This window comes from Salvelinus alpinus, chromosome 3 (genome assembly GCF_045679555.1).
Source record: "Salvelinus alpinus chromosome 3, SLU_Salpinus.1, whole genome shotgun sequence".
NCBI lineage: Eukaryota > Metazoa > Chordata > Actinopteri > Salmoniformes > Salmonidae > Salvelinus > Salvelinus alpinus.
In genome coordinates this window covers 83,819,374-83,844,854 of record NC_092088.1, presented here as the reverse complement: position 1 = coordinate 83,844,854, position 25,481 = coordinate 83,819,374, and the positions used below count along the sequence as shown (strand labels likewise).

The following is a 25,481-nucleotide window of genomic DNA, read 5'->3' as shown; positions in this document are numbered from 1 at the left end:
TCAACAGAAAATACACTAGTGCAACACATTTGGCAGAAAATAACTTAATTTTCATCAGATGACAACAGAAGTGCAACATTATTTGACTAGCAGCCACAGAAGTAAATGAGCTTACAATGAAAAAGCAAGGTATTTTTTGCAAAAATTATGCATGGCCATCATATTTCTAATGTTAACCATAGAATGTAGCCAGCTACATTTCCTAATGTTTTTATTGAAGTTAATCTGGCATTTTACCGGACCAAAGTATGCTACACTGAGAAAAGTATCTACGCATCAGTCAGAGCGCTGTCTGCTGCTAGAATGCCAGTTCGTGAATTCTCATCCAAGTGGAGAAGTGCAACTGAAGCACAAAATGAGTCTGATGCCGACTAGAAATTACAATAATAAGCATTTTTAGATCTGCGTGTACAAAACGCAGCAAGATATTTCTTAAGCGGTCTATCTTTTTTCTTTGAGAAAACAAAGAATTGTGCGTTAACGCGACCCTGTAGAACACTGCTGTGCATACGCCTATACGCTTTGGACTATGATAGACACTAGAAGGCTCTGTGCAACATTGCTAGAAGGCTGAACTTTAATCTGTTGTATTTCTCCCAACTTTTGTCATAGTCTGCTGATTCCTGAGGGAATGAATCCTGTCTCAATGATTTATATAAACATCATATATATATATATGCATACATACATACACTCAGTTTATCAGGTACACCCCTCTAGTACTGGGTCGGGGGCCTCCTTTGTCTACAGAACAGCCTGAATTCTCTGGGGCATGGAAACATTGCTCCAATGGTATCAAGGAACCTAACGTGTGCCAGAAACTTGCCCCACATCATTACACCATTGACACCAGGTAGGAGGGGACTATGGCCTCATGCTACTTACGCTAAGTTGGACCATGCGCCGTTTTCCCACTCCTCAATTGTCCAGTGGCGTGATCGCCTGCCGACTGGAGCTGCTTCTTCTTGTTTTTATCTGATTGGAGTGGAGCCCGGGGTGGTCGCCTGCTGTAATGGCTCATCCGTGACGAGGACTAATGAGTTGTGTTCCGAGATGCCGTTCTGCACGCCGTTATTTGCCTGTTTGAGGCCCACCTGTTAGCTTGCACGATCCTTGCCATTCTCCTTTCTCCTCAACAAGCTGTTTTGCCCCACCACGCTGCTGACTGGATGTTTGTTTGTTTGTCGCACCATTCTCGGTAAAGCCTAGACACTGTCATGCGTGAAAAGCCCAGGAGGCCGGCCGTTTCTGAGTTACTGGAACCGGCGTGCCTGGCACCGATGATAATACCATGCTCAAAGTCGTTTAGATCGCTCGTTTTGCCCATTACGTTCAATCGAACAGTAGCTGAATGCCTCAATGCCTGTCTGCCTGCTTTATGTAGCAAACCACGGCCACCATTTTCTTGAACAGGTGTACCTAATAAACTGGCAGCAGTGTATATTGGCCCAGAGCCATATATATCTATCTATATGCCTCTTGATAGGCCTATCATGTGATTTAGCCTATGTGTGTCTATGGTTAGGCTTGATACAAACTGACAGGCCCTGTGAAACCTTCCCTGTCTGTGTGACACAATGTACACATACATAGACGTTCTGACCCTGATGCCCTGAGGGGTAGCCTAGTTCACTAAGCCAGCTGATTTGCCATATCTTGTTTGTACAACTGACCGTTCAGGTTATTATCATTGTCATGTGGTGAATCGTTTGTACCATGTCTTCCGGGCATAAGACGTGGCTTTTTCAGACCTGCTGCATCTGAAACTACGATGTGGTTTTGATGATGTAATAGTCTTTGGACCTAGTGAAGGTCACGGATTAGAAGTTTAGTAGTGGGAAGGACTGGTCTGGAATCATTGCTGTTCTTGATTTTTCCCCCCCGTTGCCATTAGCCTACGCCCCCAAACAACTCTTAACTCTTTATTGCTGATCGGCCTGCTCCTGTTCGTCAGGCCTGGAATCTGATCTCTTCTCAGAGTTCATTAGTCATGAACAGGGCCCAAATTAACTTTTTTGTTATATTCAACCACGGTGGCAGGTAGATGAGGAAAAATCTATCAGCCATTCAGATTGTTTACCAGCCAAAATAATTCCCCCCATAATTACATAAACTGATGACCATGCTTTGTATTGTTTCCAGAACAAGAAATGTATTAGTAAGAAGTAATGTGGCATATTGCTCAATTTCATTTCATTTGTTATTTTAACCAAAATATCAGATGAGAAAAAATGTTCAGCAGCTCCTTTAAGGGCGGGAGGTTACCGTGGTAATGTGGCCACGAGGTGTGAGCGAGAATGTGACTAGTAGTAGACAGCTTCTCTTCGACATCAGTGGAAGCAGCACATTCAAACTAACATTAAACAAAACAATGTAAATAGCCAAGAAACATGCACAAAAAACAGCCATAACAATGACACTTTGCTGACTTGAGTAAATTAGACCAACGTTTATGCCTGTTTATGCCTCCAAAAATTAATCTATCAGCGCTTCACTCAGTACGCAAAGCTGTTGCTGCGCAAGGTGGATTGTAGGATATGTATTTATTTGTGCTATAAGCAGCTATGAAACAAAACAGTAGAAATACTTTGAAAACAGCTACTTCAGCGTTTTTCTGCTAGAAATCGCAACTCGCACATATGCCCATACTTGACTATTCACAAATGCGAATGTAATGCTTGCACTGTAGAGCCCTGCAAATTGACCACATGCCAACGTGGCTGGTGAAGTAGACATTCTTACCCGCCAATACCTAAAACCTACCCGCATTTGTCGGGTGTTAATTTTATGCCCTGGTCATGAAGCTGCTGCTTGCAAAGACATGATAGGATAGAGGCTGGTTTTGTTGTTGCTACCCTCTAGGGAGATCTTTGTAACTCTTTTAAGTATATTTAGTCCGTGGCATGCAATATTCTGAAAGGCCTCTCTGCCGTGTGTAATTTGTGTAGTTTGTTTCCCAGACACACCAAGCCCCGCCCCCTGTCACTCGAGCAGTGGTTCTTCCTCACTTTTATATTCACGAGAAGTTTCCATGCTGTTCCGTTAGGTCAAATGCAGTCAACAGATTGTTCCAAACAAGAACAATGCGTCTTTCCACTTACTATAAATTGTTCTATTTCCATGATTCCAACAGTTCACCCAAGTGTTTTGATCTATTTTGCAAGTCAAATCACAATCTTTGGTTAAACAAATTATAATAATGCTGTTGGATTTTTTTGGCCCTTATCATGCTGAAGAAAGAGATTGAAGACCACAGTGGTTTAGTTAGTGGGAAATGACTACAGTTAAAGGGGAGGATAGCCAATGCTATCACATGTTAAAGGGGAGACTGGGGAATTAGAATTAGTGAGAAGGCTTTTTTTCCCCCTTCAAGTAATTCTATGATCAGCACACACCACCATCCATGTGTCTCTGGTCATGCTATCCTGGTCCCCTGGGTTCTATCACCTGCTCTGTTCAGCACAACTGTTGATACTCAATAGACTGGGTCACGTTCAGTTGGCATGACATGTCCTATGAGAACTCGAAGGGGAGGAGGGGTTCACGATAGTCAATGGTTTCACACAGACAGATTCATGAAAGTCACCATCGCAAGTAATAAACCATGCAAGTGATATTTTCTATGGGTTACTTTTGTTAGGTAGCCTAAACAGGTAGGCTGCTAGCATTGTGATCACTGGTCTGTGAATGAAGCCAGATGGTAAAACGTCAGTTTCATGCATATTTTTGTATGTACACTACCGTTCAAAAGTTTCAGGTCACTTACAAATGTCCTTGTTTTTGAAAGAAAATCACATTTTCAGAAATACAGTGTAGACATTGTTAATGTTGTATATGACTATTGTAGCTGGAAATGGCCGAATTTTATTTTTAATGGAGTATCTACATAGGCGTACAGAGGCCCATTATCAACAACCATCATTCCTGTGTTCCAATTGCACGTTGTGATAGCTAATCCACGTTTATCATTTTAAAAGGCTAATTTATCGTTAGAAAAGCCTTTTGCAAATATGTTAGCACAGCTGAAAACTGTTGTGCTCATTAAAGCAGCAATGAAACTGTCCTTCTTTAGACCAGTTGAGTATCTGACGCATCAGCATTTTTGGGTTCGGTTACAGGCTCAAAATGGCCAGAAACAAAGACCTTTCTTCTGAAACTCGTCAGTCTATTCCATGTGAGAAATTGCCAAGAAACTGAAGATCTCGAACAACGCTCTGTACTACTCCCTTCACAGAACAGCGCAAACTGGCTCTAACCAGAATAGAAAGAGGAGTGGGAGGCCCCGGTGCACAACTGAGCAAGAAGAGAAGTACATTAGAGTGTCTAGTTTGAGAAACAGACGCCTCGAAAGTCCTCAACTGGCAGCTTCATTAAATAGTACCCCCAAAACACCAGTCTCAACGTCAACAGTGAAGAGGCGACTCTGGGATGCTGGCCTTCTAGGCAGAGTTGCAAAGAACAAGCCATATCTCAGACTGGCAAATTAAAAGATTAAGATGGGCAAAAGAACACACACTGGACAGAGGAACTCTGCCTAGAAGGCCAGCATCCCAGAGTCGCCTCTTCACTGTTGACGTTGAGACTGGTGTTTTGCGGGTACTATTTAATGCTGTGAATGGGAACTCAAGTGCCATCAGGCGCAGGGAAGTCAAATTACTCACTGCTTCATGTATGGGTCCACAGTAGGGACTCCTAGATTGACTGCAGAGGAATGGAATGTGGCCAAATACTCTGCTGTCAGTCATAGAGATCTGAGAAGCAGGCCGACTTATAGAACTCCTCTCTGTTAAAGATCTTTGAGCTGTGCAAAGGAAATGTGGCTTGCTGCATTGCAGCCGTAGTCTGGCATTTCTACTAGTCATCGCCTATGCAGAGTTCTCAGGACTAGCCTCCATTTTATTCCAGCCATGTCCTCTTATTTACCTGTTCTCTTTTATAAACAAGGCTACTTCACATTGTCACAGGAAACATTTTGTTGTATTGAATTGACTGAATGGTTTACTATCATCATGTCATTGTTATGGCTGTTTTTTTGTGTGTGTTGCAGTCAGTGGCGTTTTAAGATGAGGGACGATGATAAAAATGCTTCATGAGGATGGCCTTATTTCTATCACAGCATGTTGGTTGACTGTCATTCATATTCCCTTCACCCAGCGCAATAAAACATCACTAGGTTTAGGCCTAGTACTTGATACACACATTCTCCCTGTACCCGTCTTTAGGTTGCTACAATCTAGCCTATGAATGAAAGTTTACAAGGTTGAGAAATTTTTGTAATTAAGGTGACTGTTTCACATTCAATACCGCTTTGCACAATCTTGCTTGCATCTAGCTGATCTAGGGTGTAATTGTTAGTCCAACAGTTTCTATTGGACAAATTCGGGTATGTTTATCCCCATTCTGTTTGCTTCCGCTTAAGAAACATTTTAACAGAATCTGCGGAATGAATACATCCCTGAGCACACGCAAAGTTCACTTTCATACCAGCCACATAAAAACAGCACAAATCACTTTGCTCGTTGTGTGTGTATATAATTCCTTCTCGCATCTATCTACGCCCTCTCCTCCTCACCTTTTCCCTTCGCTTGTGGACCTCAGTGCACAACACATCAGTTGTCTGTGACTAGGTGAAAAAACCTTTCCAAGCCAAACCTTCATATTGTATCATGACCGTTAACCGCTACACACAGCCTACATCGTTGTCACGTCAGTCAACTAGAACTACTAGGACTAACGTGTTAGTAAACCCGCTACAATCATGCAGTACAGTGTATAATCAGCAAGCAGTTTAGCAGTTACACCGGCTGGCCCCGGTGGCAATAAATGAATAAAACCAACTGACTTGGAGGAGGTCCAGTGTTGGATAGTCAGCTAGCTAACATAGCATCCCACTCGGTTTGAGCCGGGTGTTTGAGTAGGCTAAACTAGGTAGCTGCATTTGCTAGCAAAGTGAAAGTTTAAAAAATATTATAATAATACAACCAAATATAGCTCTCCCTTAATTTTGGAAGAAATTAATTTGTTCAGAACTGTTCAACTATTGTCTTTCTCTCTTGAGTCAACTACTCACTGTAGCTCAGCTGTAGCTTATGCTTTCTTTACTAGATTCTTTCTCTGTTCCTTTGATTAGGTGGACAATGTCAGTTTGTGCTGCAAGAGCTCTGATAGGTTGGAGGACGTCCTCTGGAAGTTGTCATAATTACTGTGTATGTCTATGGAAGGGGGTGAGAACCATGAGCCTCCTAGGTTTTGTATTGAAGTTAATGTACCCAGAGGAGGAGAGAAGGTAGCTGTCCTCCGGCTACACTATGGTGCTACCTTACAGAGTGCTGCTGAGATTACTATAGACCTTCATTGCAAAACAGTGTGTCTTTTAATAAATTATTTGATATGTGAATATCTTTAGTATAGTTTTATCTAATAAGGATAACTTTAAAACAAATGTTTAAGTATTTTATTTTTATGTAATTCACTGAGGAGGATGGTCCTCCACTGGTGTGTAGTTACTCTTTAATTGAGGTGGTGCCAGACTGGTTGGCTAGCTGTGTTTCTGTAGCCATAGGTGGTTTGAATTTCACGTTTCACCTTTTATGATAAAGTATTCCATGCATCATTGCATTTGCAGACTTATGTAAGATGGCTTACTATTCCGGATCTTCATAATTTAGACTAATAATATAACTCAATCACTGTTAGCAAAAAAGACTGCATGGCTGAGTGCATAGTGGCGTAGAGTAGGGCTAGGCTATAGGCCTGGGATGGGCAACTCTAGTCCTCGGTGGCCTGATTGGGGTCACATTTTTGCTCCAGCTAACACACCTGACTCCAATGACCAACTAATAGTGGTCTTCAGTTTAGAATGCAATTAGTTTAGTCAGCTGTGTTTGCTAGGGACGGGGACGGGGGGGGGGGGAGTGACACCACTCCGGCCCCCGAAGACTGGAGTTGCCCATTCCTCCTATAGGCTATATCAGATACGCTTCTTGGCCTTTTATAAACACATTTCATGCAATTATATTACTTTATTTTACTGGAGACAGTAGCAGGGTCTTTTTTACAGGGTAGACTACTCTGCTGACACTGACAAACAGATCAATAAAAACAACGTTGTCTGATCCATATAATAGGCCTACGAGAAGGTGAGGCACAAATTGCCTACAATATGACATCCATCTAACCTGGAGGAAGAAATGATTGTCCAAAAGCGAACTTTCAAGTGCCACTGACCCAACAATGATAGTGAATATGCGCACTCACCGGGGATATGAGCCAATAGGATGGGCTATATCAAGGGTACTCAACTTACCCTACGAGGTCCGGAGCCTGCTGATTTTCTTTTCTACCTGAAAAGGATTTGCACACACCTGGTTTTAAAGGTTTAAATTGGTGCCTGATTAGAGGGGAGCAATGAAAAAATGCAATGGAACTGGCTTCGAGGTCCAGAGTTGAGTTAGCGGGGGCTTATGCTGTTCAATCAATTAAGTTGAGAATTTTGCTAACTATAAAATACAGATTAGTCTTTTCATTGTCTTCTCTTTACAGTAATAGCCATTTGCTTTCCAAACTATGATGTCATATTGCGAAATGCCTGGTTGGGTCTGTACTTTTCATTGATGGTCGCAACTCAACAATCATCTTTGGTATTTGCCGTGCGTGCTACCCAAATTGTGTGCCCTTCCGACTGCATGCTATGCGATATAAAAAATAAATGTACAGCTTTTTCTTTTAAAAGAAGCTAATGATCATCTGTGGCCAAAGCATGCTTTCTGGTGTCGCAGCCTATTTTGAATGATTTTATTTACTTCTGTATAGAATGGAGTAGGTGATTGTTATTCAATTTACCACCTATGTCTGTATCGCACTTCAAAACAAATGGCCACTGGATTGATACAAATAATCCTGATTCTGCCAGGTAGGCAGAGGCTACTTTGTAGATAACTTTTAGTTGCATTTCCATCAACCCGAAGACGTTAGGCTGTCATTGGCATCGCTAACGGCTACACAGCGGTAGACAGGCCCTACACGCACACGGGCATTCCCCTGCCTTTGTATTTTTAAAAATGTGTGTTGCACTGCCAAGTCAAACGGTTGCAAAAGCGATGTTTTGGTCACAGTATCAAAACCTGAGATATGGTTGTTTTGACTGTCCTCTCTTCTTCTCCAGATGAGGACATCCCTGCAGATATGGTTGTTTTGACTGTCCTCTCTTCCTCTCCAGATGAGGACGTCCCTGCAGATATGGTTGCAGAAGAATCCGGTCCAGGAGCTCAGAATAGTCCGTACCAACTTCGAAGAAAGTCTCTACTACCCAAGAGAACAGCAGCGTGTCCAGCAAAGACTAACATGGAGGTGAGTCATTAGCATGGGATGTGTTCCAAATGGCTCCCTATATAGTGAAGAACTTTTGACCAGTAGTGCACTATACAGTATAGGGTGCCGTTTTGGACAGATCCTATGTATGTGGAAAGACGGCACATAATATTTAAGTGGCTACATGCCTGAGTCACCGAGAGGTGGTGGGTCATTCTGTGTCCTCAGTAGGGTCCTGGGTAAAAGGGGTATGACGTGCTTCTGCTGCACCTTCAACTAGACACAGCATTGTGGAATGTTCAGATATAAATCTGTTATGTAGAATAAACATGATGCATCTCTGACATATAGAATAATGTATCATGTCAGCTCTACTCATTACATATCTATCTGTTTGCCTACTGAAAATGGATCTGCCATAATGAATCAGCTCACCTAACTTGGACTGAGTGCTGCTGGTTATAAATACATATTGCAAAAAGCTGTACTCTGACCTAGACTAGTGAGCAATATCAGCATTCCACCCAAAATTGTGTCTTCTGAAGCATGAGGCACCCTTTTACCCATGGGCTGAATTTGATAATTCATCTTTCCTCTTTGCATAATTAATAAGTATTTCGCTAGCGGTGGTGATTAATTGAAGAACTTGATTTATTAAAAACAATGCTGAAATATTAATACGGTTGTATTTAAGCAGATGACCATGGTCTGTTCCATCAAAACGTGTCAGCTGTCAAGGCTTATAACAATCGATTTTTCTTTCTATACGCAGGGTGCTTCCACTTCAGCCACAGAAGACTTTGGCCATCGGGCAAAGCGTGCCAGAGTCTCAGGAAAGTCTCAAGATTTAACAGGTAAAATAATACTTTCTAACAGTCCGTTTTTGTTTAATTTGTATTTATTAGAATCTCTCTTAGCCCATCCCAGGATAATTTTCCAAAAGTCTTTAAAAGACAACAATGACGTACACAGTACAGTAAAACCAAGGACAAATGTTTTTGTGATTAACATGTTATGAGAATTGGAGGTTGAAAATGCCCCTACTCTCTGTATTGGACCTTCTGTCCATCTCCTGTTATTATTTTGGATGTGTGAATACCTCCTCCATTAATAAAGTGTCCCTCTGGTTGTGTTCATCACTAGCAGCTCCCGCAGAGCACTACCTCCAGGAGAAGCTGCCAGATGAGGTGGTTCTGAAGATCTTCTCCTACCTGCTGGAGCAGGACCTGTGTCGCGCAGCATGTGTCTGCAAACGCTTCAGCGAACTGGCCAATGACCCCATCCTCTGGTGAGTGGCTGGTTGGCTGTCTGTCTGGCTCCTTGGTTGGCTGGCTGGCTGGTTGGTTGTCTGGCTGACTGTCTGCTTGGCCAGTTGGCTGGATGGTTGGTTGACTGTCTGCTTGGTTGGTTGACTGTCTGCTTGGTTGGTTGACTGTCTGCTTGGTTGGTTTGCTGTCTGCTTGACTGGGTTGGTTGGCTGTCTGCTTGGCTGGTTGGTTGGTTGACTGTCTGCTTGGTTTGCTGGCTGGCTGATTGGCTGTCTGCTTGACTGGGTTGGCTGGCTGGCTCTCTGGTTGGTTGGCTGGCTGGCTGTCTGCTTGGCCAGTTGGCTGTCTTCTTGGCTGGTTGATGGGTGACTGGTTGGTTGACTGGTTGATTGACTGTTTGCTTGGTTGGTTGGCTGGCTGGTTGGCTGTCTGGTTGGTTGGTTGCTTGTCTGTCTGTCTGGCTGTCTGCTTGGCAGGCTGACAGTCTGCTTTGCTGGTTGGTTGGCTGTCTGCTCGGCTGGCTGGTTGGTGGTTGTCTGCTTGGCCGGTTGGTTGGTTGTCTGCTTGGCCGGTTGGTTGGGTGTCTGCTTGGCCGGTTGGTTGGGTGTCTGCTTGGCCAGTTGGTTGGGTGTCTGCTTGGCCGGTTGGTTGGGTGTCTGCTTGGCCGGTTGGTTGGGTGTCTGCTTGGCCGGTTGGTTGGGTGTCTGCTTGGCCGGTTGTCTGGTTGGTTGGGTGTCTGCTTGTCCGGTTGGGTGTCTGCTTGTCCAGTTGTCTGGTTGGTTGGTTGGTTGTCTGGTTGGTTGGTTGTCTGGTTGGTTGGTGGCTGCTTGTCCGGTTGGTTGGTTGTCTACTTGTCCGGTTGGTTGGCTGTCTGCTTGGCTGGCTGGTTGTTGGTTGGTGGTTTGGCTGTCTGTTTCGCTGGTTGGTGGTTGGCTGTCTGCTTGGCTAGTTGGCTGGCTGGCTAGTTGGTTGGCTGGCTGGCTAGTTGGCTAGTTGGCTGGCTGCTTGGCTGGCTAGTTGGTTGGTTGGTTGGCTAGTTGGTTGGTTGGCTAGTTGGTTGGCTGGCTGGCCTTTTGGTTGGCTGGCTGGCTAGTTGGTTGGCTAGTTGGTCGGCTGGCTGGCCTTTTGGTTGGCTGGCCTTTTGGCTGGATGGCTGCTTGGCTGGCTGGCCTTTTGCTTGACTGGCTGGCCATTTGGCTGGCCTTTTGCTTGGCCGGCTGGCCATTTGGTTGTTTGGCTGGCTGGCCTTTTGTTTGGTTGGTTGGCTGCTTGGTTGGCTGGCTGGCCTTTTGGTTGGTTGGTTGGCTGGCTGTCTGCTTGGCTGGCTGGTTGGTTGGTTGGTTGACCAGCAAAGCTAGTTAGCACTGAACCCATGACTGGCTGCTTGGCTAGTTGGCTGGCTGCTTGGCTAGTTGGCTGGCTGCTTGGCTATTAGGCTGGCTGCTTGGCTAGTTGGTTTGCTGGCTGGCTAGTTGGCAGGCTAGTTAGCTAGCTGGCTGGCTAGTTGGCAGGCTAGTTGGCTGGCTGGTTGACTGACTGGCCGGCTAGTTGGTTGGCTGTCCTTTTGGTTGGCTGGCTGGCTGGCCTTTTGGTTGGCTGGTTGGCCTTTTGGTTGGTTGGCTGGCTGGCTGGCTAGTTGGCTGGCTGGCTAGTTGGCTGGCTGTCCTTTTGGTTGGCTGGCTGGCTGTCCTTTTGGTTGGCTGGCTGGCTGGCCTTTTGGTTGGCTGGCTGGCTGGCCTTTTGGTTGGCTGGCTGGCTGGCTAGTTGGCTGGCTGGCTGGCCGACCTCTTGGTTGGCTGGCTGGTCAGCCTTTTGGTTGGTTGGCTGGCGGTCTGGTTGGCTGCTTGGCTTGCTGCTTGGCTGGCTGCTTGGCTAGTTGGCTGGCTGGCTAGTTGCTTGGCTGTCTGGCTGCTTGGCTGGCTGGTGAGACACTGTCTCATTCTGTCTGTCATTCTGTCTGTCTGGATGGTGAGACCATAGAAATCGAATCTATTGATTGATTGGACTTCACCTTTTAAGTCGATGGCATAATAGGTGGACTGTTAGCTATTCCGAGTGTACCCATAGGTGCAAAGCTAGGTTGAAGATAAAAGGTTAAGACGAGGATTCTAATGTCCCGTAATGCTTTACATAAATTAGGAAGAATTGTAAACAATGGGACCAGCAATGCTAGTTAGCACTGAACCCACAACTATTTTCAAATGCTTCCGCATGGAATTGTTAGGTTGTCCTAATTTGGGTGTCTTCAACCAAATGTAACGGATCCAATCTGGAACACACACTGTCTTTCCCTCCTGCGCCCCACAGTGTGTTATCGCTTGAAGTTAGCGTGTCTTATGGTGTCCTGTCTGGCTGTGCCTTGCTTTGCTTCACAGGAAGAGGCTGTACATGGAGGTGTTTGAGTACACGCGTCCCATGATGCATCCTGAGGCGGGGAAGTTCTTCCAGATTAACCCAGAAGAGTACGAGCAGCCCAACCCGTGGAAGGAGAGCTTTCAGCAGCTGGTAGGACAACGACCCCATGACCTCTTTTCCCACACTGTCCTTACTGTTACTCACTCACCTCTGACCTATGGAAACCCTCACTGTCACTCAACCATATAGATACTCCTACTGCTGCTAAAACAGTCAACAGCTTGTACAGCCATATGAATGCAAGAACACTGTGGAGTCCCAGTAATTCTATTTGTTTGTTTATTTTATTATTTAACCTTTATTTAACTTGGCAAGTGAAGTTCCAGTGGAGTGACATAACTTGATTGCTGTGATTCTAGAAGCAATCCCACCATTAGTATTACTGTGCTATAATAATGGCCAGATTCATTGACGTTGTTTTGTTTTTGTTTACAGTATAAAGGAGCACATGTGAAGCCAGGCTTCGCAGAACACTTCTACAGTAATCCTGCCAGATACAAAGGAAGAGAGAACATGCTTGTAAGTGTGTTTGTTTGAGAGAGTTTAAGGGCCAGTTTCCTTGAAACCGATTTAAGCCTAGTCCTGGACTAAAATGTACACTGAATGAAGAATCTTCATTGCCTAAGCTTTAGAGTAATGGGAGTGCTTGTAGAGAGGACGACTGGCTACTATTCTGAACTTTGTATGGTGAGCTTTCTGGCACCCAGAGCTGCTGAGGTGTCTCCCAAGTGGGTGCTTCAGAGTGGAAGAGAAAGTCCAGTGGCTATAAGAGTCAGGCTGGTTCCCAGACTTGCCCTCTACAAGATCAGCAGCAGACTCCATCACCATCCTCTGACCAGCATTCTCCACTCAAGACATTAGCTGACCCTCTACATCTTCAGAAGATGCAGCTTTCAAAGACCTGGCCTCTATTGGTTGACCTGGCCTCTACTGGTTGACCTGTCATGATATATTGCTTGTTTGTTTTTTGCTCTTGAAGCACTTCGAGATTCTATGAAAAGCGCTATAGAAATGTAATTTATTTGTATTGATATAGGCTTAACTTTTTAGTTCAGGACTAGGCTTTTTAATCTGTGGGTTGTTATTGAGTGATTGGTCATCATGAGTTCACTGTGACTTCGCTGTAACACACTTCTCTATGGTGCCTCTTCCTCAGTACTATGACACCATCGAGGATGCCTTGGGAGGTGTTCAGGAGGCCCACTTTGACGGCCTCATATTCGTACACTCTGGGGTCTACACTGATGAGTGGATTTACATTGAATCGCCCATCACAATGATCGGAGCTGGTACGTATTAATTCTGTTCATTGTTTTCTGTACCGTACACCGTCTGTTCCCGTCTATATACTAGAGGTCGACCGATTATGATTTTTCAACGCCGATACCGATTATTGGAGGACCAAAAAAAGCCGATATCGACCAATTAAAATTCATTTTTTATCAAAAAAAAAATATTTTTTATTTATTTATTTGTAATAATGACAATTACAACAATACTGAATGAACACTTATTTTAACTTAATATAATACATGAATAAAATCTATTTAGCCTCAAATAAATAATGAAACATGTTCAATTTGGTTTAAATAATGCAAAAACAAAGTGTTGGAGAAGAAAGTAAAAGTGCAATATGTGCCATGTAAAAAAGCTAACGTTTAAGTTCCTTGCTCAGAATATGAGAGCATATGAAAGCTGGTGGTTCCTTTTAACATGAGTCTTCAATATTCCTAGGCAAGAAGTTTTAGGTTTTAGTTATTATAGGAATTATAGGACTATTTTTCTCTATACCATTTGTATTTCATATACTTTTGACTATTGGATGTTCTTATAGGCACTTTAGTATTGCCAGTGTAACAGTATAGTTTCCGTCCCTCTCCTCACCCCTACCTGGGCTCGAACCAGGAACACATCGACAACAGCCACCCTCGAGCATTGTTACCCATCGCTCCACAAAAGCCGCGGCCCTTGCAGAGCAAGGGGAACAACTACTTCAAGGTCTCAGAGCGAGTGACGTCACCGATTTGAAAAGCTATTAGCGCGCACCCCGCTAACTAGCTAGCCATTTCACATCGGTTACACCAGCCTAATCTCGGGAGTTGAAGTCATAAACAGCTCAATGCTTGAAGCACAGCGAAGAGCTGCTGGCACACGCATGAAAGTGCTGTTTGAATGAATGCGTACAAGCCTGCTGCTGCCTACCACCGCTCAGACTGCTATATCAAATCATAGACTTAATTATAACATAATAACACACAGAAATACGAGCCTTAACCTCTCTTGGGTAGGGGGCAGTATTTTCACGTCCGGATGAAAAGCGTATAATTGGTAGATTTGGATAGAAAACACTCTAAAGTTTCTAAAACTGTTAAAATGATGTTGAGTATAACAGAACTGATATGGCAGGTGAAACCCCGAGGACAAACCATCCCCCCCAAAAAATAATTCACCCTACCACTGTTTTCAATGGCTGTCACTTTTATTATAAGGTGAAATCCTCCCAGATTGCAGTTCCTAGGGCTTACACTAGATGTCAACAGTCTTTAGCAAGAGTTTCATGCTGGTTTTTGGAAAAATGAGCCAGGAATTGTAGTTTTTCTAGGTGGCTCCCATTTTGGCTGTAGTGTTTCCAAGCGCGCGTGGGTGAGAGCGCGTTCTTTGGTATTTTTCTCCGGTAAAGACAATAACAATTCTCTGTCTTAAATGTTATCGTTTATTTACGTTTTAGGGTACCTAAGGTTTGATTATAAATGTTGTTTGACTTGTTTGGAAAAGTATATTGGTAACGTTTGGGATTCATTTTGTATGCATTTTGATGGAGGAAAACTTGGTGGATTATTGACTCAAGCGCGTAAGCTAAACTGAGTTTTTATGGATATAAAGTACATTATCGAACAAAAGGACCATTTGTGATGTAACTGGGACCTTTTGGAGTGCCAACAGAAGAAGATCATCAAAGGTAAGGCATTTATTATATCGCTATTTCTGACTTTCGTGGCGCACCTGCCTGGTTGAAATATGTTTTTCATGCTTTTGTATGCGGGGCGCTGTCCTCAGATAATCGCATGGTGTGCTTTCGCCGTAAAGCCTTTTTGAAATCTGACACAGCAGCTGGATTAACAAGAAGTTAAGCTTTATTTTGATGAATTACACTTGTGATTTTATGGAAGTTAAATATTTATAATTCTGTAGTTTGAATTATATGTTGGCCAGGTGGGACGCTACCGTCCTGTAAGAAGTTAATATGGTCAAATCCGGAAATGATAATTTCCGTATTTCTGTATTCCGTATTTCCGTATTTTAAACCGTTCCGTATTTTATCTAACAGGTGGCATCCCGAAGTCTACATATTGCTGTTACATTGTACAATCTTCAATGTCATAATTATTTACAATTCTGGCAAATTAATTTCGGTCTTTGTTGGGAATAAATGGTCTTCACACAGTTCGGAGCCAGGCGGCCCAAACTGCTGCATATTCCCCGACTGCTTGCACGGAACGCAAGAAAAGTGAGACAATTTCCCTAGTTAAAAGAAATTAATGTTAGCAGGCAATATTAACTAAATATGCAGGTTTAAAAATATATACTTGTGTATTGATTTTAAAGAAAGGCATTGATGTTTATGGTTAGGTACATTCGTGCAACGACAGTGCTTTTTTTGCGAATGCGCTTGTTAAATCATCACCCGTTTGGCGAAGTAGGCTGTGATTCGATGAGAAATTAACAGGCACCGCATCGATTATATGCAACGCAGGACACGCTAGATAAACTAGTAATATCATCAACCATGTGTAGTTAACTAGTGATTATGTTAAGATTGATTGTTTTTTATAAGATAAGTTTAATGCTAGCTAGCAACTTACCTTGGCTTCTTGCTGCCCTCGCGTAACAGGTAGTCAGCCTGCCACGCAGGCTCCTCGTGGAGTGCAATGTAAGGCAGGTGGTTAGAGCGTTGGACTAGTAATCGGAAGGTTGCCAGATCGAATCCCCTGAGCTGACAAGGTAAAAATCTGTCGTTCTGCCCCTGAACAAGGCAGTAAACCCACCGTTCCTAGGCCATCATTGAAAATAAGAATGTGTTAAAGTTGTAAAAAAAAAATACCGATTTGTTATGAAAACTTGAAATCGGCCCTAATTAATCGGCCATTCCGATGAATCGGTCGACCTCTACTATCTACTCCACTTGACCTTGCAACATGGTTCATTGACTATCTTTGCTGGACACTTGTAGCCCATTGTTGTCTTTTGCCCTGCCCTTTTAACCCCCAATGCTGTATTTTTTTCAACAGCATCTGGTAAAGTAGCAGACAAAGTGATCATTGAGAACACCAGAGACTCAACGTTTGTCTTCATGGAGGGCTCAGAGGATGCATACGTCGGCTACATGACCATCAAGGTGAGGTCGTATCCATGACTTACATAATATGGGCCTAGCTGACTGTTGGTGTATGCCTGGACTCAACAGTGACAACAGCTCTGTATGTTGGTCCTCATATTGGCTCTGTACAGTGGTCCTCATATTGGCTCTGTACAGTGGTCCTCATATTGGCTCTGTACAGTGGTCCTCATATTGTCATATTGGTTCTGTACAGTGATCCTCATGTTGTCATATTCACTTTGTACTGTGGTCCTCATTTATATTGTCATATTGACTCTGTACAGTGGTCCTCATTATATTGGCTCTGTACTGTGGTCCTCATATTGTCATATTGGCTCTGTACAGTGGTCCTCATATTGTCATATTGGCTCTGTACAATGATCCTCATGTTGTCATATTCACTCTGTACTGTGGTCCTCGTCATATTGGCTCTGTACTGTGGTCCTCATAATGTCATATTGACTCTGTACAGTGGTCCTCATCATGTTGTCATATTCACTCTGTACAGTGGTCCTCATCATATTGTCATATTGGCTCTGTACAGTGGTCCTCATCATATTGTCATATTGGCTCTGTACGGTGGTCCTCATCATGTTGTCATATTGGCTCTGTACAGTGGTCCTCATCATATTGGCTCTGTACTGTGGTCCTCCTCATATTGTCATGTTGGCTCTGTACTGTGATCCTCATCATATTGTCATATTGGCTCTGTACAGTGGTCCTCATATTGTCATATTGGCTCTGTACGGTGGTCCTCATCATGTTGTCATATTGGCTCCTTACAGTGGTCATCATTGTCATATTCACTCTGTACTGTGGTCCTTATCATATTGTCATATTGGCTCTGTACAGTGGTCCTCATTATATTGTCATATTCACTCTGTACTGTGGTCCTTATCATATTGTCATATTGACTCTGTACAGTGGTCCTCATTATATTGTCATATTGACTCTGTACAGTGGTCCTCATCATATTGTCATATTGACTCTGTACAGTGGTCCTCATTATATTGTCATACTGACTCTGTACAGTGGTCCTCATCATATTGTCATATTGTCTCTGTACAGTGGTCCTCATATTGTCATATTCACTCTGTACTGTGGTCCTTGTCATATTGGCTCTGTACAGTGGTCCTCATCATATTGTCATATTGGCTCTGTACAGTGGTCCTCATATTGTCATATTCACTCTGTACTGTGGTCCTCATATTGTCATATTGACTCTGTACAGTGGTCCTCATCATATTGTCATATTGGCTCTGTACTGTGGTCCTCATCATATTGTCATATTGGCTCTGTATGTTGGTCCTCATATTGGCTCTGTACAGTGGTCCTCATATTGTCATATTGGCTCTGTACAGTGGTCCTCATATTGTCTTTTTGGCTCTGTACAGTGGTCCTCATATTGTCATATTGGCTCTGTACAGTGATCATCATGTTGTCATATTCACTCTGTACAGTGGTCATCATCATATTGTCATATTCACTCTGTACAGTGGTCCTCATCATATTGTCATATTGGCTCTGTACTGTGGTCCTCATATTGTCATATTGACTCTGTACTGTGGTCCTCATCATATTCTCATATTGGCTCTGTACAGTGGTCCTCATCATGTTGTCATATTGGCTCTGTACTGTGGTCCTCATCATATTGTCATATTGGCTCTGTACTGTGGTCCTCATCATATTGGCATATTGGCTCTGTACAGTGGTCCTCATATTGTCATATTGGCTCTGTACGGTGGTATTCATGTCATATTGGCTCTGTACGGTGGTCCTCATGTTGTCATATTGGCTCTGTACAGTGGTCCTCATCATATTGTCATATTGACTCTGTACAGTGGTCCTCATTATATTGGCTCTGTACTGTGGTCCTCATATTGTCATATTGGCTCTGTACAGTGGTCCTCATATTGTCATATTGGCTCTGTACAATGATCCTCATGTTGTCATATTCACTCTGTACTGTGGTCCTCGTCATATTGGCTCTGTACTGTGGTCCTCATAATGTCATATTGACTCTGTACAGTGGTCCTCATCATATTGTCATATTCACTCTGTACAGTGGTCCTTATCATATTGTCATATTGACTCTGTACAGTGGTCCTCATCATATTGTCATATTGACTCTGTACAGTGGTCCTCATTATATTGTCATATTGGCTCTGTACTGTGGTCCTCATATTGTCATATTGACTCTGTACAGTGGTCCTCATATTGTCATATTCACTCTGTACTGTGGTCCTTGTCATATTGGCTCTGTACAGTGGTCCTCATCATATTGTCATATTGGCTCTGTACGGTGGTCCTCATATTGTCATATTGGCTCTGTACAGTGGTCCTCATATTGTCATATTGGCTCTGTACAGTGGTCCTCATATTGTCATATTGACTCTGTACAGTGGTCCTCATATTGTCATATTCACTCTGTACTGTGGTCCTTGTCATATTGACTCTGTACTGTGGTCCTCATCATATTCTCATATTGGCTCTGTACAGTGGTCCTCATCATGTTGTCATATTGGCTCTGTACTGTGGTCCTCATCATATTGTCATATTGTCATATTGGCTCTGTACTGTGGTCCTCATCATATTGGCATATTGGCTCTGTACAGTGGTCCTCATATTGTCATATTGGCTCTGTACGGTGGTATTCATGTTGTCATATTGGCTCTGTACGGTGGTCCTCATGTTGTCATATTGGCTCTGTACAGTGGTCCTCATCATATTGTCATATTGACTCTGTACAGTGGTCCTCATTATATTGGCTCTGTACTGTGGTCCTCATATTGTCATATTGGCTCTGTACAGTGGTCCTCATATTGTCATATTCCACTCTGTACTGTGGTACGCTCTGATGTCATGATTGGGCTCCTTGTACTGTGGTCCTCATATTGTCATATTGGCTCTGTACAGTGGTCCTCATATTGTCATATTGGCTCTGTACAATGATCCTCATGTTGTCATATTCACTCTGTACTGTGGTCCTCGTCATATTGGCTCTGTACTGTGGTCCTCATAATGTCATATTGACTCTGTACAGTGGTCCTCATCATGTTGTCATATTCACTCTGTACAGTGGTCCTCATCATATTGTCATATTCACTCTGTACAGTGGTCCTTATCATATTGTCATATTGACTCTGTACAGTGGTCCTCATCATATTGTCATATTGACTCTGTACAGTGGTCCTCATTATATTGTCATATTGGCTCTGTACTGTGGTCCTCATATTGTCATATTGACTCTGTACAGTGGTCCTCATATTGTCATATTGGCTCTGTACAGTTGTCCTCATATTGTCATATTGGCTCTGTACAGTGGTCCTCATATTGTCATATTGGCTCTGTACAGTGGTCCTCATCATATTGTCATATTGGCTCTGTACGGTGGTCCTAATCATGTTGTCATATTGGCTCTGTACAGTGGTCCTCATCATATTGTCATATTGGCTCTGTACGGTGGTCCTCATCATGTTGTCATATTGGCTCTGTACAGTGGTCCTCATCATATTGGCTCTGTACTGTGGTCCTCCTCATATTGTCATGTTGGCTCTGTACTGTGATCCTCATCATATTGTCATATTGGCTCTGTACAGTGGTCCTCATATTGTCATATTGGCTCTGTACGGTGGTCCTCATCATATTGTCATATTGGCTCTGTACGGTGGTCCTCATCATGTTGTCATATTGGCTCTGTACAGTGGTCCTCATCATATTGGCTCTGTACTGTGGTCCTCCTCATATTGTCATGTTGGCTCTGTACTGTGATCCTCATCATATTGTCATATTGGCTCTGTACAGTGGTCCTCATGTTGTCATATTGGCTCTGTACAGTGGTCCTCATCATGTTGTCATATTGGCTCTGTACTGTGGTCCTCATCATGTTGTCATATTGGCTCTGTACTGTGGTCCTCATCATGTTGTCATATTGGCTCTGTACGTTGGTCCTCATCATACGAAGGAAACTGTTGACATGATATCAGTTGTGGATGTTAGTAAAATGTTAGGACTACGATAGGAGTCATTCATATGTAATAAACTAACTCCCTTATGTTTGTCTGCCTCTCTTAGTTTAATCCTGATGATAAATCTGCCCAGCACCACAATGCCCACCACTGTCTGGAGATTACAGTCAACTGCAGTCCCATCATTGACCACTGTATCATACGCAGCACTTGCACAGGTACCTTACAACACAATGTCTCCATCTCTCCACAAACCTACCTGCCTTTCACCTAGCATAGTTTTAGCATCTCAGCCCTCCCTGCCTTTCATTAAGCATAGTTTTAGCATCTCAGACCTACCTGCCTTTCACTAAGCATAGTTTTAGCATCTCAGACCTACCTGCCTTTCATCTAGCATAGTTTTAGCATCTCAGACCTACCTGCCTTTCACCTAGCATAGTTTTAGCATCTCAGCCCTCCCTGCCTTTCACCTAGCATAGTTTTAGCATCTCAGACCTACCTCCCTTTCACTAAGCATAGTTTTAGAATCTCAGCCCTCCCTGCCTTTCACTAAGCATAGTTTTAGCATCTCAGCCCTCCCTGCCTTTCACCTAGCATAGTTTTATTATCTCAGCCCTCCCTGCCTTTCACCTAGCATAGTTTTATTATCTCAGACCGACCTGCCTTTCACTAAGCATAGTCTTAGCATCTCAGACCGACCTGCCTTTCACTAAGCATAGTTTTATTATCTCAGCCCTCCCTGCCTTTCACTAAGCATAGTTTTATTATCTCAGCCCGACCTGCCTTTCACCTAGCATAGTTTTATTATCTCAGCCCGACCTGCCTTTCACTAAGCATAGTTTTAGCATCTCAGCCCTCCCTGCCTTTCACCTAGCATAGTTTTATTATCTCAGACCGACCTGCCTTTCACTAAGCATAGTCTTAGCATCTCAGACCGACCTGCCTTTCACTAAGCATAGTTTTATTATCTCAGCCCTCCCTGCCTTTCACTAAGCATAGTTTTATTATCTCAGCCCTCCCTGCCTTTCACCTAGCATAGTTTTATTATCTCAGCCCTCCCTGCCTTTCACCTAGCATAGTTTTATTATCTCAGCCCTCCCTGCCTTTCACCTAGCATAGTTTTATTATCTCAGACCTCCCTGCCTTTCACCTAGCATAGTTTTATTATCTCAGACTGACCTGCCTTTCACCTAGCATAGTTTTATTATCTCAGCCCGACCTGCCTTTCACCTAGCATAGGTTTAGCATCTCAGACCGCCCGACCTGCCTTTCACCTAGCATAGGTTTAGCATCTCAGCCCGACCTGCCTTTCACCTAGCATAGTTTTAGCATCTCAGCCCGACCTGCCTTTCACCTAGCATAGTTTTAGCATCTCAGCCCTCCCTGCCTTTCACCTAGCATAGTTTTAGCATCTCAGACCTACCTGCCTTTCATCTAGCATAGTTTTAGCATCTCAGACCTACCTGCCTTTCACCTAGCATAGTTTTAGCATCTCAGACCTACCTGCCTTTCATCTAGCATAGTTTTAGCATCTCAGACCTACCTGCCTTTCACTAAGCATAGTTTTAGCATCTCAGCCCTCCCTGCCTTTCACCTAGCATAGTTTTATTATCTCAGCCCGACCTGCCTTTCACTAAGCATAGTTTTATTATCTCAGCCCTCCCTGCCTTTCACCTAGCATAGTTTTATTATCTCAGACCGACCTGCCTTTCACTAAGCATAGTTTTATTATCTCAGACCGACCTGCCTTTCACTAAGCATAGTTTTATTATCTCAGCCCTCCCTGCCTTTCACCTAGCATAGTTTTATTATCTCAGACCGACCTGCCTTTCACTAAGCATAGTTTTAGCATCTCAGACCTACCTGCCTTTCACTAAGCATAGTTTTATTATCTCAGACCGACCTGCCTTTCACTAAGCATAGTTTTAGCATCTCAGACCTACTTAGTGCAGTCTAATTTTCATGACACCTAAATGTATTATAATGATCATAGCTCATAGGGTGATATTTTGACAGTGTCTTCCACACATGGAATTGAGACAGTGGGTGGGTATCTGTCAGAGAAGTGTAGTGGATACACCGGGCTCTACCATGCTCACCTGGCTGGCTCTACACCTGTTGGTTTCAGTGGGCTCAGCGGTCTGTGTGAGCGGCCAGGGCGCTTGTCCCACCATCAAACACTGCAACATCAGCGACTGTGAGAACGTGGGGCTTTACATCACTGACCATGCACAGGTAGGTAACGCACACCACTCTTTCCATATGGCACTTGATTACTCAAATCATCCCATTTCCAAGACTGTGCTGTGAAACTCTGCAACTCATTCTTTGTTCCCAGGGAATCTACGAGGACAATGAGATCTCCAACAACGCTCTGGCAGGGATCTGGGTGAAAAACCATGGCAACCCTATCATCAGACGGAACCACATCCACCACGGCAGAGACGTGGGCGTCTTCACCTTCGACCACGGCATGGTGAGATGACACTATTGTTCTGGTCTGGCTACATTAGGGTTGCAAAAGGTCGGGAATTTGGGGAATTTTGCTTATAACAGTGAACCCTTTTTTGTGGGATACACAAGGTAATTTTGGGTCTTGTGGCATATTTTGGTTAAACTATCCCATTTACATTTACATTTAAGTCATTTAGCAGACGCTCTTATCCAGAGCGACTTACAAGTTGGATCCCCAATTCAATGGAATTGTAACCCTCTGCATGCACAGTGCACTCTTCCATCACATGTACAGCTGATTCTCAAGATCTTGCACACTAATGAGATGCTATTGAGCCCACACTACTACCCTGTCGGAGCAAAGGACTACATGCTTTCTTGTAAGTTTTGATTACACTACTGGGTGGGGTGAATATATATCATATGACGTACGTCATTTTTTTGTTAATTAGCAAATAGTAGCTAACTTGTTTCTAACTTGTTAACAGTTTCTGCTAGTTAGTTTTTGCTACCATGTGGGTTTTAGCTTGCTTGAGCCTGCTAACTGAGGCGTGTTAATTCACCTGTTTCCATACATGTTCCATTTTAAAATATTTGTCTTACAAAGGAGTTGTTTAATCTAACTGTTTAACTATTTATCTGTACATGGAATTGTATTATAATAATTTTTTAAAACTATTGTTTCTGATCTTTACAGGAAAATGCCACGGGCACTATCTGATGTGTGGAGACATTTCACTGCAGCTAATGTAGAAGGAAAAGCTGTGTACATTTGCAAATATTGTGCCAAATCATATGTGAAGAATGCAACAAAGATGCAGAATCATCTGGTCAAGTGCATAAAGTTCCCTCGGCGCTCAGGTATTTTCACTGGTGACAGACAATGCTGCAAACATGAAGTCTGTATGGTCTAAAGTGGAGGAGTCCTAGCCTCACATCACACCCATTGGCTGTGCTGCTCATGCGTTGAATCTGCTTCTCAAGAAAACGATGGATACACTCTACAAGAGAGCCAAGGAAATGGTTAGGTATGTGAAGGGTCATCAAGATATAGCAGCAATCTACCTCACCAAGCAAAGTGAGAAGAATAAGAGCACCACATTGAAGCTGCCCAGCAACACCGGTTGGGATGGTGTTATCATCATGTTTGACAGTCTCCTGGAGGGTAAGGAGTCTCTCCAAGAAATGGCCATATGACAGTATGCTGATTATGGACAGCCCCATCAAAAGGATTCTCCTGGATTATGTATTTTGGGAGAGAGTAGTAAGCAGCCTGAAATTCCTGAAACCTATAGCAGTAGCCATTGCACGGATTGAGGGAGACAATGCCATCCTGTCTGATGTTCAGACTCTGCTTGCAGATGTAAGAGAAGAAATCCGTACTGCCCTGCCCACTTCACTGTTGCTCCAAGCAGAGGAAACTGCAGTTCTGAAATACATCAAAAAGCGTGAAGACTTCTGCCTGAAGCCCATACACGCCGCAGCGTACATGTTGGACCCCAAGTATGCTGGCAAGAGCATCCTGTCTGGTGCAGAGAACAACAAGGCCTATGGTGTCGTCACTACCGTGTCTACCAAGGTTCTTGGCAGTCTGGCGAAGTACACTTCCAAGTAAGGGCTTCGGGATGGAGATGCAATATGGCAGTTGTGCCAACATTTCTCATCAGCCACCTGGTGGAAGGGACTTTTTTCCCCTGTTGCCTCCATCCTCCAAATCCCACCAACAACAGCCGCCTCAGAGCGCAACTGGTCCTTGTTTGGGAAAACACACACCAAAGCACGCAACAGGCTGACCAATACAAGGGTTGAAAAATTGGTGTCCATCCAGGCAAATTTTAGGCTTTTTGAGCCTGACAATGAGCCACCCTCAACAAGGTTGGAAAGTTACAGTGAAGATGAGGCCTCAGTCTGATGTTCAAGAGCTGGACATTGAGGAAGTCCAGGGAGTCGACATGGAAGCCTGAGAGGAAGACAACCAAAGCTTTAGTTTCTAGACTATCATTTTACAGATGTATGTTGAAAATGTCTTTGGGAGATGCGATGGATCATTGGAGATCGTTCAGTGAAATCATCCCATGTGAAGAGCCAACTCATTTAATTAAAGTTCAATTTGTAACTAAATTGTTTTTTTTATTTCTATTGGAACGATTTAGTAATTTGCAATTATGTCTACTTATGATAAGATAAAAGGTTCATGTTTCTGTCTCCATATGATATGGTAAATATATCCAATGCTAAAAACATCTACATTTAAATGGTATTAATATTAATTTGCATATATTTCCATTAATTTCCATATATTCCCTTTAATTCCCACGGAAGGTTTCCACCTCTGAATATTCCCCAAAATGTGCTACCCTACGCTCCATATTGGTCTGGTCTGACTACCCCTGAGATGACGCTCCATATAGGTCTGGTCTGGCTACCCCTGAGATATGCCGCTCCATATAGGTCTGGTCTGGCTACCCCTGAAATGACGCTCCATATTGGTCTGGTCTGGCTACCCCTGAGATGACGCTCCATATTGGTCTGGTCTGGCTACCCCTGGGATGACGCTCCATATTGGTCTGGTCTGGCTACCCCTGGGATGACGCTCCATATTGGTCTGGTCTGGCTACCCCTGGGATGACGCTCCATATTGGTCTGGTCTGGCTACCCCTGAGATGACGCTCCATTTTGATCTGGACT

At 43.5% G+C, this 25,481-nt stretch overlaps 1 protein-coding gene across 4 annotated transcripts in view; it reads left to right on the top strand.

The window, feature by feature from the left end:
• The window catches only part of LOC139571460 (F-box only protein 11), a 43,942-nt gene that overhangs the window by 6,125 nt on the left and 12,336 nt on the right, over positions 1-25,481 (top strand). For 2 of the 4 annotated variants that reach the window (XR_011674301.1, XM_071394352.1), the window contains exons 2-11: positions 8,219-8,349; positions 9,083-9,164; positions 9,457-9,598; positions 11,954-12,083; positions 12,429-12,512; positions 13,150-13,282; positions 16,283-16,389; positions 20,446-20,557; positions 22,468-22,574; positions 22,678-22,815. Coding sequence is in view for 2 of the 4 variants with exons in the window: in XM_071394352.1 (XP_071250453.1) it covers positions 8,219-8,349; positions 9,083-9,164; positions 9,457-9,598; positions 11,954-12,083; positions 12,429-12,512; positions 13,150-13,282; positions 16,283-16,389; positions 20,446-20,557; positions 22,468-22,574; positions 22,678-22,815 (1,166 nt within the window). In the remaining 2 variants the exon portion in view is untranslated. Of the gene's footprint in view, positions 1-8,218; positions 8,350-9,082; positions 9,165-9,453; positions 9,599-11,953; positions 12,084-12,428; positions 12,513-13,149; positions 13,283-16,282; positions 16,390-20,445; positions 20,558-22,467; positions 22,575-22,677; positions 22,816-25,481 lie in introns of all 4 variants that reach the window. The other 2 variants (XR_011674300.1, XM_071394350.1) reach the window with 1 other exon arrangement.